General features: G+C 43.0%; 1 protein-coding gene across 2 annotated transcripts in view; it reads right to left on the bottom strand.

Moving 5' to 3' along the window:
- Positions 1-17950, bottom strand: part of stoml2 (stomatin (EPB72)-like 2) — a 143431-nt gene that overhangs the window by 44478 nt on the left and 81003 nt on the right. For both annotated transcript variants that reach the window (XM_051930144.1, XM_051930145.1), the window contains exons 5-7: positions 13965-14066; positions 13741-13875; positions 3177-3321 (exon numbers count right to left, since the gene is read on the bottom strand). In XM_051930144.1, coding sequence (XP_051786104.1) covers positions 3177-3321; positions 13741-13875; positions 13965-14066 — 382 coding nt within the window. The remainder of the gene's footprint in view (positions 1-3176; positions 3322-13740; positions 13876-13964; positions 14067-17950) is intronic.

The following is a 17950-nucleotide window of genomic DNA, read 5'->3' on the forward strand; positions in this document are numbered from 1 at the left end:
TGTGAAGGGATGGAGCTGAATGCATGCTAAGGAGATGTGGATGAATCAGCTGCTGGCTTTGTGCTTCTGCTGCCGATGTGCGTGTTCTGTTTGTCTTGCTGTGCATCGATCATTTAAAAGCCTGTACAGCAGCTGTCCTTCTGTCTCACTGCCTCTTTTTGCGGGACGTCAAACTGCCTTCTGAGAAGATCACGTCTCGTCTCCCTGGTCTTCCTGCCAAGATTTTTTTTTATAATAGAGAGAAATGTTTTAACATAGATAGAGTGAGAATGCTGAGCTGTCATTCTGTATCACAGCACCAGGTTTTACATGAAGTTTGTATGTACTCCACGTGTCTTTACTGACTGATTAGTATCAGTGAATGTTCATTCATTTACTCATTTAAAAACATTGTAGTAAAGAAATATCTTCAACTTGAAAATTTAAAAAAATTTTTAAAAAAAAATTTAAACTGTTCATTAAAATTATTCCCCCTTCATAAACATTGACCAAAAAAAAATGTGGGTTCATTGCTACTCGGATCACTAAGCAACAAGAAGAAACAAACACTCAGTAAAACTTGAATAAGAACTGTTTTTGGTATTTGTTTTATTTTGTTTCAAATTTTTGAAAGGCAAATTATACATAAGTATTACTTAAATTTATTAATATCAATGGCATTTAATAAAAACACTTGAAAGTTTCAACATAAAAATAATTGAAAAGGGGACAGGAGGGCAGGATTGTAGCACACTAACTGCCTGATAATTCTAGGGACCAGGGGCCTCATGTATAACATCGTGCATAGAACTCACACTATAACATGGCGTAAGCACAAAAGCAGAAATGTGTGTACGCACAGAAAAATCCAGATGCAGGAATCTGTGCGTATGTAAACTTCCACGTTCTTCCACTACAAAAATCCCAATCAGCGTGAAAAGTAACACACGTGCACGCACCTTCTGTCCCGCCCCAACTCCTCCCAGAATTACGCCTCTTTGCATACGCAAATCAATATAAATAGCCCTTAAGCTCAGCCTTCTGTGAAAAGACAATGGGAAAAGCACGGGGGAAAATATAAGAATTTCAGCGAATACCAAGTGGAGGCAAAGGATAAACATACTACTTGTTGGTTTAAACAGTGGTATAATCAACAAAAGGAAGTTGATCGAGTGACATAGTATCGGAGAAACTCGAAAGCTCAAGTTCACAAAGTTGCACAGTGCCTGAAATAAAAAAGAAGTTGTCACATATCAAAGTCGCTGTGAAAAGGCGAGTTGTAGCCCACCGTCCAAGTGTCATTTGAAAGCTTATTAGGGTACAGAGAAAAAAAATAGGCACACAATGGGAAAAAAAAGCACGAAATGTCAACTTTAATCTCGAAATTTCCACTTTAATCACGTAGTTTATTTTGTCATTAAAGTTGAACATCATAAACTTCATCTTAAAATCGTTTATTTTACTAGTTTCTCAAATCCCATCTTAACTAAAGTAGCATGTTAAATGCTTTGTTCTGTGTTTGATCTTCTATGTGTGTGAATCACTACGTGCTTCCGTTCTTTCTCTTTCTCCGACAGGACACAGAATCCATTACAATCGTGATATTACAGCTCTCTGAATAATTAAAATACTGAGATGTATACGTGATATCTTTTTCATGATGATAGGAATGAAAGCATGTTATTAAACATGGGAACACGGTGGCGCAGTGATTGTTCATATCTCACACAAGAGGCTTGCTGCGCCATGCGCGACCTTTGATGAAATAATATATTACAGAAGTACTGTCTCTTTCAAACATACTAACCTCCAATTCCTGTCCTTACTTTTCTTTCTCCAAATACCCAATCGCCACACTCTGTAATAGACGTTAAGCCATCTGTAAGCTTAGAATGGCGATTCTTCAAAACTTTTAAGGAACACTGAAATATCTTTGTAGTACATGTTTAATTATTCTATCCATCTATCCTTCCAGTGTCGCGTCAGCACCAGCAAGAATACAGCGCAAGGCAGGAGCAATCCGTGAATTAGCTAGCGCTGCGGCACCGTGTCCTCACATATTTATTTACTAACAACACAGATTATTTAAATGAAGTTAAAGTTTTATCTGTATACTATAATCAACATATTTTGCTGCATTTCATCTTAAAAATGATATTGTCATCATACGCGCTATATAAAGTGGCGCAGGTTGTGCAATATTATAACTGTAGTGCAAGTTTACAGTGGGGTAATTGTACTTATAAGTACACGCAGTTCTACAAGGAGCACTTGATTGAGTGTGTTTAAAGTTCTTGGGATGAAACTGTTTCTGAACTGCGAGGTCCGTACAGGAAAGTCTCTGAAGCATTTTGCCGTGGCTGATGCAGCGTGTGCTTGATGCTGTATCCCGATAATTCTCTTTCCGATCAGCTGCTGCTGTGATTCCCCACTCAGATACAGTGATAAAAATACTCCGAGTGGTGCAGTGAAAGTAATATGGAAAAAGATGATCTGCTGTGGCAACCCGTAACGGGAGCAGCTGAAAGAAGAAGAAGATGCAGTGAGAGTAACAACACTAAAGCAGTTATGGTATTTGGAATACTATGGCTATTCCCTGGACCATTATACTGCTACAGGTTAATTACAATCAGATGCATTACACTAATAAACAATATGCAGTTAATTTCAGTGTATTTATAAAGTCGCGTCAGGAATGTGGGTCTAAGAAAGAAAGGGTAACTACACAGGAACAGTAGCACTGCTTTGACGCTGGGTGCCACCAGTCTGCAAAACCGAGTGGAGAAATTGTGTACGCCAGGGTATGAGGTACCGTGGAAATGTGCGTGGCTTTACGCCAAGTTTAGGTTTTATACATCGCGATTTGAGCGTGGAAACATTCGTACGCAATATTTCTGTGCGTACGCACCGTTTATACATGAGGCCCCAGGACCTGACTACTACTCAGTCCTGCACATTAAAGTTCTTATACTGTAGGTTTTCTGCTGTTACTCAATCTAAATATATGTACAGTACACTCAAGTAAGATTTACTCTTTTGCAACCAATGTTCTTTTGGTGTTGGTTTAGAAAAAAAAAAAACTATATTCATCAGTATAAATTTTAGGCCTATAACTACCATTTGATCCTGTCACAGATCACACATGCTGTGTCCAAAATAAATAAACAGTCCTAAATTAAACTCAATCCCTGCCTTACCTGCAGCTTTGTTGATTTGCTCTTCCTTTTGTCCCTCTGATGCTAGGATCTGAGCCTGCTTACTGCCCTCTGCAACATTGATAGCTGCTTGCCTTGTCCCCTCAGAGTCAAGCACTGTAGCACGTTTTCGTCTTTCTGCCTCTACCTGGAAACCAAACATAAGAATAGGTTTTTGAAAGACAAAATCAAACATTTTCAATTAAATAGAATTAAATGTCCTGTTAAGACACCTAGTCCCCACAAAGCCTTGCTTTAATTAAATTGTTATGTATCAATTTGTCTGTTTTTTGAATTATTTTTCACATTTTCATGACATTTCTGTTATGTCTGTAATTATGTACTGTTTCTTTAACTGTCTTTATGTTCCATGTGATACGTGGGTTGTTCCAAGAGGTGGAGCCACTGTGATGTCTCCCAAGCCTGCTGTCTGGCTATTTAAAGCCCAGAGGAAAGGAATTCAGTTAATGTTTTCTCTGAAGTCTTTTAAAGTTTGAAAGTACTGTGTTTGTTTCTCTTTTTATAGTTTGGATTGTCTGGTTTTTGATCATTCTCCATACTTGTATTTCCTCATTTTCTGGAAAATGTATTGGGAATTGCCTTTTGGCAACTGCTTTTTGCTCTTTTATCACCCAGTGTTACTCCTTTTTCATTTAAATAAATATTCTTTCATTTTAGAAAAAATTATTGTGGCCTTTCTGTCACAAACAGGAGTTTTGCTTTGCTTCACCAATTTGAGAGGCATTGTGCGAAACGCATGAATATTAACTTTATCTTTTGACCTTTAATCCAGTTTTTTTCTTTTTTTGGGTCTAGTTAGACTGAAGTCTACTGTTGCAACTGAAGTAAGTTGGAATGGAAGGGTCTCTTTTAGGATGGCCAGTGAAGCTCCTGGTGTGCTTGGGGGTTCACCCAATCTCATGTTTGTGACTTCATTTCATGACAGTGATTATATGATATTGACCAATAAATACAGCATGAACTGTAGCAGAAAAAGTAGTATTAATGACATAGTACCAAAAATCACAACTTTAATCTGATTTGAGGACTTTTCATTAACCCCTTTAATGGGGGCCCTTTTTTCAGTAGTCACTTCCATGGTGGGTTTTTTTTTTTTATTATCTGTCGACAGAAATGGTTGAATTTTGCTAAAATATTATCTAATTGACATGCAAGTTAAATTGTTAGAAGAAAAAATTTTTAAACTACAAAATTATTTAAACAATTTTTTGATAGCAACAATAAGCTAATTTAATGCTAGTTTTTTTGTAGATTTATTTACACTATGTACAAAGATTACCATGTTTTGTAGATTATATCACATAAGAGGATTCAGATTTGATCAGAGTACTGGAGACCGCTGCCAAAAAGCTGCCTTCCCTCCTTTCTGGCCATTTCACAGCTATAAAGAAAGGTATCATCATAAACTACCCGATTTATTTTAGTATGTGCACATTCTGAATTTATTCTGATTTACTGTGCAGTATCTGAAAAATACTGCTTAAAATCCAAAATTCAAAATGTTATTATATGCTGTTTTTTTTTTTTGTAACAACATGCTTTTAAAGTCTGGTTTTTCACTGAATCACCTTAATAAAGTTTGTAACATTTGCAACTATAAGATTTATATTTGCATCATTAGCTGGTTTAAAAACATGAAACTCAAGGTGCCTTCATTTTCTAAGTCGTTCCTTCCTTTTTTAACATTTGTATCAACTTTAACTTGTGTGAAATCAAACTTGTCCATTTTAAATGGATCTTTTATTTCAGAACTCCTGTTAAACAACCTTTGTTTTGATGTTTTGATTTTTCTCATATGAGTGAATATTTATTGCCTGTGTACAAATTCTGAACTAAAAAATTGTTTTAGGTGGTCTACTTGTACTCAAAAAATGTATAACCGTGATACATTATATTCTTCAACATACCATTCAAATATATGTGTGTTTTCACTTATGAGTTATACTAATGAATGGTAGTTTGCCTTCAAAAGTCAAATGAAAGACACAAACTCTGTATTTGCATATTCATACAGTATTTAACAATGAAGTATGCCATTTTATTTGTCCTAACTGTGTTTTGCCGATTATGCATCTCTGTTAAAACAGTACAAGTCATATTAATAGGAAATATTAATATCAAAACAAAATTTAACAATAAAAAAGGGTTGTTTAATTTTACCTGAACTGATTTTGACATTATGTTACTCCAGACATGCAATGCAAAGCTGCAATATTTTTTAGATCCGTTTTTGCACATTACTTCCATGATCTGCCTTTTGTTATTTTGAATGGTTAACTTGCTTTCTTTATTAGTAAAACTTACAGCTAGACTCCTTCAAAATGTTTTTTTTCCTGCCCCATTGCTGTGCTCTTTGATCCATAAGTCAGACCTATCACTAAGGACAGGCCCCAGGGTGCCATGCCCGTTCAAACAGACCACTACACCCAAACATTAATAATTTTGCTTTAATGAGGAAAAAATACTCTACTATAAAATGTACATATTGTACATACTTGTTGATTCAGAAAGAACCAAATAAGTGATTTTTGATTGACAAGAGTCCTTCTAGCAAGAATCATACATACTGTATCTTATCCAAGCTGTTTAAATGGCACAATAACTCCGCATTACCTTGGGCATACCCCTCCTTTAACTGCCACCTTATCGTGGTGGAGGGGTTTGCGTGTCCCAATGATCCTAGGAGCTCTGTTGTCCGGGGCTTTATGCCCCTGGTAGGGCCACCCAAGGCAAACTGGTCCTAGGTGAGGGATGAGACAAAGAGCGGTTAAACAAACCTCCTATGATGAATGAAAACTTTGGATGGCGTTTTCCCTTGCCCGGACGCGGGTCACTGGGGCTCCCCTCTGGAGCCAGGCCTGGAGGTGGGGCTCGATGGTGGGCCTGCACCCATGGGGCTCGGCCGGGCACAGCCCGAAGAGGCAACGTGGGTCCCCCTTTCCATGGGCTCACCACCTATGGGAGGGGCCAAGGAGGTCGGGTGCAGTGTGAGTTGGGTGGTGGCCAAAGGCGGGGACCTTGGTGGTCCGATCCTCGGCTACAGAAGCTGGCTCTTGGGACGTGGAATGTCACCTCTCTGAAGGGGAAGGAGCCTGAACTAGTGCGCGAGGTTGAGAGGTTCCGGCTAGATATAGTCGGACTCACCTCGACACACAGCTTGGACTCTGGAACCAATCTCCTTGAGAGGGGCTGGACTCTCTACCACTCTGGAGTTGCCCCCGGTGAGAGGCGCTGAGCGGGTGTGGGTATACTTATTGCCCCCCGACTTGGAGCCTGTTCATTGGGGTTTACCCTGGTGGACAAGAGGGTAGCCTCCCTCCGCCTTCGGGTGGGGGGACGGGTCCTAACTGTTGTTTGTGCGTATGCACCGAACAGCAGTTCAGAGTACCCACCCTTTTTGGAGTCCCTGGAGGGGGTGCTAGAGGGCACACCTTCTGGAGACTCCCTCGTTCTGCTGGGAGACTTCAATGCTCACGTGGGCAATGACAGTGAGACCTGGAAGGGCGTGATTGGGAGGAATGGCCCCCCCGATCTGAACCCGAGTGGTGTTTTGTTATTGGACTTCTGTGCTCGTCACAGATTGTCCATAACGAACACCATGTTCAAGCATTCGGGTGTTCATATGTGCACTTGGCACCAGGACACCCTAGGCCTCAGTTCAATGATCGACTTTGTGGTCATGTCGTCGGACTTGCGGCCACATGTCTTGGACACTCGGGTGAAGAGAGGGGTGGAGCTGTCAACTGATCACCACCTGGTGGTGAGTTGGCTTCGATGGTGGGGGAGGATGCCGGTCAGGCCTGGTAGGCCCAAACGTGTTGTGAGGGTCTGCTGGGAACGTCTGGCAGAGCCCCCTGTCAGAAGTAGCTTCAACTCCCATCTCCGGCAGAACATCGACCACATCCCGAGGGAGGTGGGGGACATTGAGTCCGAATGGACCGTGCCTCTATTGTTGAGGCAGCTGACCGGAGCTGTGGCCGTAAGGTGGTCTGTGCCTGTCGTGGCGGCAATCCCCGAACCCGTTGGTGGACACTGGCGGTGAGGGATGCCATCAAGCTGAAGAAGGAGTCCTATAGGACCCTTTTGTCCTGTGGGACTCTGAAGGCAGCTGATAGGTACCGGCAGACCAAGCACAATGCGGCTTTGGTAGTTGCTGAGGCAAAAACTCGGGCATGGGAGAAGTTTGGGGAGGCCATGGAGAACGACTTTCGGACGGCTTCGAGGAGATTCTGGTCCACCATCCGGCGTCTCTGGAAGGGGAAGCAGTGCAGTGTCAACACTGTATATGGTGGGGATGGTGCGCTGCTGACCTCGACTCGGGACGTTGTGGGTCGGTGGGGGGAGTACTTCGAAGACCTCCTTAATCCCACTAACATGCCTTCCAATGAAGAAGCAGAGCCTGGGGACTCAGAGGTGGGCTCCCCCATCTCTGGGACTGAGGTCACCGAGATCGTCAAAAAAATCCTTGGTGGCAGGGCCCCGGGGGTGGATGAGATACGCCCGGAGTTCCTCAAGGCTCTGGATGTTGTAGGACTGTCTTGGTTGACACGCCCCTGCAACATCGCATGGACATCAGGGACAGTGCCTCTGGATTGGCAGACCGGGGTGGTGGATCCCCTCTTTAAGAAAGGGCACCGGAGGGTGTGTTCCAACTACAGAGGGATCACACTCCTCAGCCTCCCTGGAAAAGTCTATTCGGGGGTCCTGGAGAGGAGGGTTCGTCAGATAGTCGAGCCTCGGATTCAGGAGGAACAGTGTGGTTTTCGTCCTGGTCGCAGAACAGTGGACCAGCTCTACACCCTTTGCAGGGTCCTGGAGGGTGCATGGGAGTTTGTCCAACCAGTCTACATGTGTTTTGTGGACTTGGAAAAGGCATTCGACCGTGTCCCTTGGGGAATCCTGTGGGGGATACTCCGAGAGTATGGGGTACCGGACCCCCTGATAAGGGCTGTTCGGTCCCTGTACGATCGGTGTCAGAGCTTGGTCCGCATTGCCGGCAGTAAGTCGAACCCGTTTCCAGTGAGAGTTGGACTCCGCCAGGGCTGCCCTTTGTCACCGATTCTGTTCATAACTTTTATGGACAGAATTTCTAGGTGCAGCCAGGGCGTTGAGGGGGTCCGGTTTGGTGGACTCAGGATTGGGTCACTGCTTTTTGCAGATGATGTTGTCCTGTTTGCTTCATCAGGCCGTGATCTTCAGCTCTGTCTGGATCGGTTCGCAGCCGAGTGTGAAGTGGCTGGGATGGGAATCAGCACCTCCAAATCCGAGACCATGGTCCTCAGCCGGAAAAGGGTGGAGTGCCCTCTCAGCGTTGGTAGTGAGATCCTGCCCCAAGTGGACGAGTTCAAGTATCTCAGGGTCTTGTTCACGAGTGAGGGAAGAATGGAGCATGAGATCGACAGGCAGATCGGTGAGGCATCCGCAGTGATGCGGGCTCTGCATCGGTCTGTCGTGGTGAAAAAGGAGCTGAGCCGTAAGGCAAAGCTCTCAATTTACCAGTCGATCTATGTTGCTACCCTCACCTATGGTCATGAGCTATGGGTAGTGACCGAAAGAACGAGATCGCGAATACAAGCGGCTGAAATGAGTTTCCTCTGCAGGGTGTCTGGGCTTTCCCTTAAAGATAGGGTGAGAAGCTCAGTCATCCGGGAGGGGCTCAGAGTAGAGCCGCTGCTCCTCCGCATCGAGAGGAGTCAGATGAGGTGGCTCGGGCATCTGATCAGGATGCCTCCTGGACGCCTCCCTGGTGAGGTGTTCCAGGCACGTCTAACCGGGAGGAGGCCGCGGGGAAGACCCAGGACACGCTGGAGGGACTATGTCTCTCGGCTGGCCTGGGAACGCCTTCAGATTCTCCCGGAAGAGCTAGAAGAAGTGGCCGGGGAGAGGGAAGTCTGGGCATCTCTGCTCAAGCTGCTGCCCCCGCGACCCGATCTCAGATAAGCGGAAGAGGATGGATGGATGGATGGATGGATGGAGGAGGGTGCATATACGGTATGTCCAAAGTCACCAATGTGGACCGTAAATAATTACAAAGCATTGCACACCAATTTAAAAAAATTACATTATAGATATTGGAAAATGCAGGACATTGCCCCTGTTCCTTAATTATATTTTTGATTTTGATCTGATACACTTTGTTAATCACTGAGGGGAAAGTGTCTTTTTTCATGACCTTTGGGGGTCAGAGCACAGGGTCAGCCATTGTACAGTGCCCCTGGAGCAATTTTCATGTTAACGGCCTTGCTCCCTTCTATGATTTGAACCGGCAACATTCCAGATACCGGCGAAGATCCTTAGCCACATAGCCACCACACGGCTATCTACCTAATGTTTCACTGGAAGATCCTTGTATTGGCAATAGAATTCACCAATCAAATGTTATAAGCAAAGGCGACAAACAAAGTAGGACTGAATAACGTGCCAAGGTTGTAGATGATCTGTGCGTGGACAATCCTAACCTTGTTATACTGAGGGAGTTTTTACTTTGATTGCTTTCTGTGTATAGCTGCACATAGCCGTGTGTCCCGCAGCCTTTGTGTTGTCTCTTTTACTTTATTCTTATGTGCTGTCTGGCTTAATGATGCATTATTCTGAGGCCCAGTGTGCTATTCATATTGCAAATATTCTAAATACTGTAATGCATTTATTGGCTGATTTTATTATTAATCTAGTGGCATTAGCTTAATGCTGTCTTCGGTTAACTCAGTTGGGTGGCATCCAAGTGAGATTTCACTCTGGTGATGTGAGCTCATCTGCTGCTCAAAGTGGCACTGACATCTCCTTACAAATCAACTCTTTAAAACAGAGCTCAATTGATTAGTGTGTCAGCATCTCTGCTATTCATCCATCCATTCATTTTCCAACCCGCTGAATCCGAACACAGGGTCACGGGGGTCTGCTGGAGCCAATCCCAGCCAACACAGGGCACAAGGCAGGAACTAATCCCGGGCAGGGTGCCAACCCACCACAGGACACACACAAACACACCCACACACCAAGCACACACTAGGGCCAATTTAGAATCACCAATCCACCTAACCTGCATGTCTTTGGACTGTGGGAGGAAACCAGAGCGCCCGGAGGAAACCCACGCAGACACGGGGAGAACATGCAAACTCCACGCAGGGAGGACCCGGGTCTCCTAACTGCGAGGCAGCAGCGCTACCACTGCGCCACCGTGCTGCCCCTCTGCTATTCATTTATTTTGAAATCAGTGCTTTTGTTAAAAAAGTGCAAAAGGATTCACTATATTTAAAATTAAAACTTCATATTGATTAGTGTCCAATCACAGAAATGGAAAGGCTCGCCTTAAGACTTGGTCTGGGTGATGGGTCTGCCACATGTGTACTCAGGGAAGTTTTTCAAAATGCTTCTTTAGTGATATAAAAGTATAATTTTGCATCTGAATAGACTGAAGGAGAAAAAGTGGACAGATTGTACACCTTGACTTGATACCATGACTATTATACATTTTTGAAAGAATCCAAAAGGTGCAGACCAGCTTTTTTTCTGAATGCTGTGATTTTAAATGTACCCTGCCACTTCCCACTGTACAGTGGGCACCTCCAAAATAATAAAACAAGTCCGCCTTTGATCTGCCTGCTATTTTACTTTGTTCACTATTCTCACACTGTTGATATCTTACTAACTATACGGCCTATATTTGTCATGATCCTTGTCAGGACAGCGAGCCATAAAAGCAGCTATGAAAAGGAGCCTAAATCCTTACAAGACACACGCAATGAGATGAAAAATACGATTGTGCTTCCACGCAAAACATGCTATGCAGTTTAAGCTTAAGCATCTTGCCATCAGTACTAGACTGAAAACAAGACAGTGGTGCTGATGCTGATGCATACGGCGGTGTAAGAATAGGAACGGAAAATGGTGAAAAAGGAATTCAGAAATCAAGAAGGAATACATACTTCTTGAAAGACGCAGTGTGCTAGTAGAATTTCCAGTCAAGGAGGATTACATGTGAAAGTGATACATAAATTAGGCTTTCCGAATTTACGTACTATGGCCATGGCATGCTGATAGTTTTGTTGCATGTATCTTGGACTTCCTGGAAATGTGGACGGTAATATGATCATTTTGCCTACACGTACGTTATTATTTTCAGCGTTTGCTTGCAGTGCGTCTGATAGTTCCATGCGCAGATCTTGATGTAATCTGAGATAGTTGAGACGCGCGCCTTCTGTTTTAACGTACGCATCTACGACGTACTGTTGGAATAGTTTGCCGCTGGAGTGCAAAATACTAAATGTATTCCTCATTGCTACTCTGTACGTGTAAAATTGGAATTGAGTAAGCCTTATTTGCTTGGCGGTTCTTTTATCTGGAACATGTTGTAAATCTTTGTGCCAGCCAATGTCTCCGTAAAGGAATAAAAGTGGGTAAACCACAGGATCGCAATTCATATTGAGCGTGGAAATTGGTTTACAGGAGTTGCCTATGGGATAGATGAAAATGTCCCTTTCCGCAGGCGTTTCGCAATCTTCTCCGACGAAAATCGCTGCAACATCAGTGTGACATGTTGGGGCACTGCCTAGGGTTTTCCTTGAAAACCATTCGTACAGATGCTGTTGGACTGGGCTGAGCGACTTCATGCATGTATTTGTATGATTTAGCAAAGGGGTTGATGGTTCTGAGCATGGAATGTAGCTGGAGAAGTATATTTTTGCTGCATGCAGAGTTTGCTTTATTTTGTAAGCATACTTCAGTAGCTTGTGCTGTGTCAAAAACATACAACTGTCCATATCCTGGAGAGGTAGAAGTGTTAGCGTATAGTGGAGAGATCTGGTGATAAATTAGACCATACTGTTTTAAAATACACGGGCAGTGGCCAGGAGGTTGAATTATCTGTGCACCCATGGAAGCAAATGCTAGAGAAGAGTTGTATTCTCGAATGTGTTCACAATAATTTTTAGCTTCTAATGTTTGCTGTGTAAGAAGCTGTTGTAAAGACACAGGTGGCTCCCGCAAAGGTGGTAAAACTACTTTACCCTTGTGGCAGCACCTCGAGTACTTGTTGGATGTATTACGCTCAGCAGGCCAGTATAGTGCATGACATAGAAGAGGACGAATAGGAATCGAGAAATGCTGCGTCGGTTGCGTGTGGGCGGGACCGGTTTTGAAGAGAAGCCGCAGGTAGCGTGGGGAAGGGTTTGGAAGAGGACAAATAGGAATTGAGAAATGCCGTGTCGGCTGTGTGTGGGTGGGACCGGTTTTGAAGTGGAAGCAGGACGAACCAGAAGAGAAATATATATAAGAGATTGTTTCTGTGAATATTCAAAACTTATTTTGGCTACTTTCACAGCCCTACTATAAGAAAGAAAGAAAGAAAGAAAGAAAGAAAGAAAGAAAGAAAGAAAGAAAGAAAGAAAGAAAGAAAGAAAGAAAGAAAGAAAGAAAGAAAGAAAGAAAGAAAGAAAGAAAGAAAGAAAGAAAGAAAGAAAGAAAGAAAGAAAAGAAAGAAAGAAAGAAAGAAAGAAAGAAAGAAGAAAGAAAGAAAGAAAGAAAGAAGAAAGAAAGAAAGAAAGAAAGAAAGAAGAAGAAAGAAAGAAAGAAAGAAAGAAAGAAGAATAAAAAAAAAAAAGAGACAGAAAGAAAGAAAGAAAGAAAGAAAGAAAGATAGATAGATAGATAGATAGATAGATAGATAGATAGATAGATAGATAGATAGATAGATAGATAGATAGATAGATAGATAGATAGATAGATAGATAGATAGATAGATAGATAGATAGATAGATACTTTATTAATCCCGATGGGAAATTCACAAAATGTTAACTTTCTGATGCTGTGCAAACTGGCTCACAAATTCCTGTTAATACTGTACCAGCCATGAGTTCACCAGAGACAATTTGGTGCTGGGGGGCAATGTAGTGGCATATCAGCGTTCATGTCAGAAACCAGCAAAGGTTGATATGCTGGTATTCTTGATAAAAAAATCTGTAAAGACTACAATGAGTGTTGAAGTGAAGTAGAGATGTCAGGGAAGCAAGGGTTACATAAGGCTTCTTTTGTTTCTAGTAATTTTAGTATTTTAGTAATATTTAGATATTTTCTGTAACATTTAGATGCTATTTTTATTATATTTAGTGATCATTTTTTTGAAAATTATTCTTGGGTTTGTCAAGTTATAAACTTAATACTGGATATCAATAAATAAGGTTTTATTAATTACAAATAGTTAGATGCTGCTCCTGAGACGCAAGTTACTGCTTTGGTGAGAACTGTTCTTTGTTTGATTGTTCTACGCCAATTAAAAAATGTAATAAATATGTCATTGTTGCATTAGAATATAAAAGTTAATACTTTGATTGCAGATCATGTGGTAATGCTCTATTTTTTAAAATCTATTACACAGATAATATTGAACCAAAGCTTGACTTTTGAAAATTATATCACAACTCAAATCACAATCACAACAATATCTGTCAGAAAAATTGCAATTAGATATTTTCCCCAAATCATTCAGTCCTACACAAAACAGGGCTTTTAAAACTCTTTCAAAACTTTTTTAAATTCCCAGTTTCTCACCTGCATTTGCATCGACTCTTTCACTTTTGGTGGGACATGGATATCTTTTATTTCATATCTCAGACATCGTATACCCCATTCACTTGATGCCTGGTTTAACGCATCAACAATATTGGCATTCAAAGATTCTCTCTCCTGTCAAGAAAAATAGTAATTTTAAATATTTTTTTTCCTTTTGTCTAAATGCTAACACATATTGCAGAAACATATTCATATTTACTTACCATGAAGACTTTATCAAGTGTTAACTTTCCTAGTTCTGAACGCATAGTAGTTTGAGCCAATTGGGTAACAGCATATTCTGGATCTTCAACACCATAGCTGGCCTATAAGAAGCAACGCAAATTTAACTATAACCTTGGAACAAATGGTAACTGGAAGAATATCAAGGCAAGGAAAAATAAAAATACTGTTATTACTCAATAATACATGATATAAATAATAAATACAGTGCATCCGGAAAGTATTCACAGCGCATCACTTTTTCCACATTTTGTTATGTTACAGCCTTATTCCAAAATGGATTAAATTCATTTTTTTCCTCAGAATTCTACACAACACACCCCATAATGACAACGTGAAAAAAGTTTACTTGAGATTTTTGCAAATTTATTAAAAATAAAAAAATTGAGAAAGCACATGTACATAAGTATTCACAGCCTTTGCCATGAAGCTCAAAATCGAGCTCAGGTGCATCCTGTTTCCCCTGATCATCCTTGAGATGTTTTTGCAGCTTAATTTGAGTCCACCTGTGGTAAATTCAGTTGATTGGACAGGCTTTGGAAAAGCACACACCTGTCTATATAAGGTCCCACAGTTGACAGTTCATGTCAGAGCACAAACCAAGCATGAAGTCAAAGGAATTGTCTGTAGACCTCCGAGACAGGATTGTCTCGAGGCACAAATCTGGGGAAGGTTACAGAAAAATTTCTGCTGCTTTGAAGGTCCCAATGAGCACAGTGGCCTCCATCATCCGTAAGTGGAAGAAGTTTGAAACCACCAGGACTCTTCCTATAGCTGGCCAGCCATCTAAACTGAGCGATCAGGGGAAAGGGCCTTAGTCAGGGAGGTGACCAAGAACCCGATGGTCACTCTGTTAGAGCTCCAGAGGTCCAGGCGTCATGTTTGGATGAAACCAGGCATCACTCATCACCAAGCCAATACCATCCCTACTGTGAAGCATGGTGGTGGCAGCATCATGCTGTGGGGATGTTTTTCAGCAGTAGGGACTGGGAGACTAGTGAGGATAAAGGGAAAGATGACTGCAGCAATGTGCAGAGACATCCTGGATGAAAACCTGCTCCAGAGCACTCCTGACCTCAGACTGGGGCGACGGTTCATCTTTCAGCGGGACAACGACCCTAAGCACACAGCCAAGATATCAAGGGAGTGGCTTCAGGACAACTCTGTGAATGTCCTTGAGTGACCCAGCCAGAGCCCAGGCTTGAATCCGATTGAACATCTCTGGAGAGATCTTAAAATGGCTGTGCACCTGACGCTTCTCATCCAACTTGATGGAGCTTGAGAGGTGCTGCAAAGAGGAATAGGCGAAACTGGCCAAGGACAGGTGTGCCAAGCTTGTGGCATCATATTCAAAAAGACTTGAGGCTGTAATTACTGCCAAAGGTGCATCAACAAAGTATTGAGCAAAGGCTGTGAATACTTATGTGCATATGATTTCTCAGTTTTTTTATTTTTAATAAATTTGCAAAAATCTCAAGTAAACTTTTTTTATGTTGTCATTATGGGGTGTTGTGTGTAGAATTCTGAGGAAAAAAATGAATTTAATCCATTTTGGAATAAGGCTGTAACATAACAAAATGTGGAAAAAGTGATGCGCTGTAAAGACTTAACGGATGCACTGTAAATACTTAATAACAATAAAAATACTCTGGGGCTAAAGATCTACACTGTTATCTAGAAGGTTGCCGGTGGCCAGAAGGGATTCTACTCTGCTGGGCCCCTGAGCAAGTCCCTGAGCCTGAAAATTCCTTCAGGGGCACTGCACTCTGACCTCCAAACATCATATGAAAAGACAATTTCCCCTCGGAATTAACAAAGTATATCAAATTAAAAAAAATCGAAATAATAATCGACATGAAAGACCTCACAGGCAACAGTCAAGAAATGGCTGAATCAAAACAGCCTAAACACAGAACAGAGCATGACTTATAGTATATTTGTAGTATGTTGATTCTTGAACATGACTTGTGGAACCGACAGATCTATTTTTATTACTATTCATTTCAGGTTTTCTTAGAAAATTTGTAAAGTACAATTCAAAATTAATTATAGTGTGTTGTCAAAAAAAAGTTTGGTCATCTGTCTTTAATAACGTTACTTGTCTCAATACTTGCCAAACCACATTGCCTGGGTATCCATATTACTAACCGAGAATTGTAAACCGGATGGCATGGACGCAGGTACACGGCGATGGGACCATGAGACGTACTGCGCAGGCGCGTACAGCGCACGTCTCATAAACCGCAAGCGAAGTCGTATCCACCGTGCACGAAGGAGTCACGGCCCAAAAACGAAAGAGCTCAATTGACGTGAATGAGAAATGAAGCAACAACGCGCCCATAGCTAACGACTAATGACACAGCCACACAAAAAAGAGGAATCTGCGCTGCAGCCCAGATTCAAACGGAAGAGGCTACGGAGGCCCCACAGGTCTACAACGATAGTACGGAAGGCGCGGGAAAGTACGAAAGGCAAAGGCGCCTACACAGCATAGTGAAACTCGACATAGTACGGAAGGCGCAGGCGTCACCGCCATATTGTGAGTGGCACTACTGCGGAGTGAAGGCGCAGGCGTCACCGCCATATTGTGAGTGGCACTACTGCGGAGTGAAGTTAGGAATAATGTGCTGCTTGGGATTGTACAAACCGCTGAACGCTTTACACCAAATTCAAACACAATACAGCTCAACGATACAAACACGAACCCACCTGGATAAGATCAATGAACGCAGGCGCCTACAACGCGCCTGTGAAACTGCGGAAGCAAAGCAGGCACGGGTTCAAAACGAACAAGCTCGACTGACGGACATACAAACACGAGCCCGCCTGGATAAAATCAATGAACGCAGGCGCCTACAACGCGCGTCTGAAATGCCACGGGCAAAGCGGGCACGGCTCCAAAACGAACGAGCTCGACTAATGTATTTCAGGATACCCAACGGCGGGGGTAGGCGAGCGAAGTGAGCAGGGGGCGGAGCCCCCTTGTCTATATATATAATTCACTAAGCCGCCGCCAAGTAGCCACCCATGGAAAGCACGCACCGCCGACAAGTAGCCACCCATGGAAAGCACGCACCGCGGACAAGTAGCCACCCATGGAAAACACGCAAGACAGCCACGCCCACCGTATATAATTCACTAAGCCGGCGACAAGTAGCCACCCATGGAAATCACGCAAGACAGCCACGCCCACCAACTCTAAGACCATTGGATATGACGACAACTCGTAGAGCCACGGCCACCAATTCGGACGCGATGCCTTGGAAAACACACCGTCATTTATGTTCGTTTGAGCTACAGTCCACATGCACCTCTGAGCCACGTTGACTTTTCGGTTACGACGCACGATCGCGTGCGCCATCGCAAACTGTTTTACACGCTACATACAGCAATTCGCATCCGCGACAAACATGCGTCTTCTTAGATGGTCCTGCAGGAACACGGAAAACGTTTCCCCGCCCACCAACACTCCTTATTCCCCGGCCCGCGTCCACCCTCGCTCTCTAGGCATTCACACTGCCAGCTCATGTGCCCGGACGTTACAACTCACCGACCACCCCGTAAGTCGCTTTCGTCTGTGCTAGGAGTCCACATGCACCTCTGAGCCACGTTGACTTTTCATTATTCTTTTCGGTTACAACACCCGACCGCGTCCACCATCGAAAACCATGGGAAAGAAACAACGAAGCCCCGCCCAGAAATCGCTTCAAATGTATTTCATGGACACAACACTTCTTTCAATGTTATATAGATTCCTGCATCAGGTAACTGCACGCGCGCTACACTGAATGGATCAACGTGTGTCTACCCTGGCACAGAGAGGAGTGGGTGAGCCGTTGAAGCCCATTAGTGCTGGAAACCGGGGCTTGCATTTGTTCCCCACAAACGAGGAATTCCCAGTAAGTGCGGGTCATACGCTCGCACTGATTACGTCCCTGCCCTTTGTTCATCCCCCCCCCCCCCCCAC

Source organism: Erpetoichthys calabaricus, chromosome 7 (genome assembly GCF_900747795.2).
Source record: "Erpetoichthys calabaricus chromosome 7, fErpCal1.3, whole genome shotgun sequence".
NCBI classification, from domain to species: domain Eukaryota; kingdom Metazoa; phylum Chordata; class Cladistia; order Polypteriformes; family Polypteridae; genus Erpetoichthys; species Erpetoichthys calabaricus.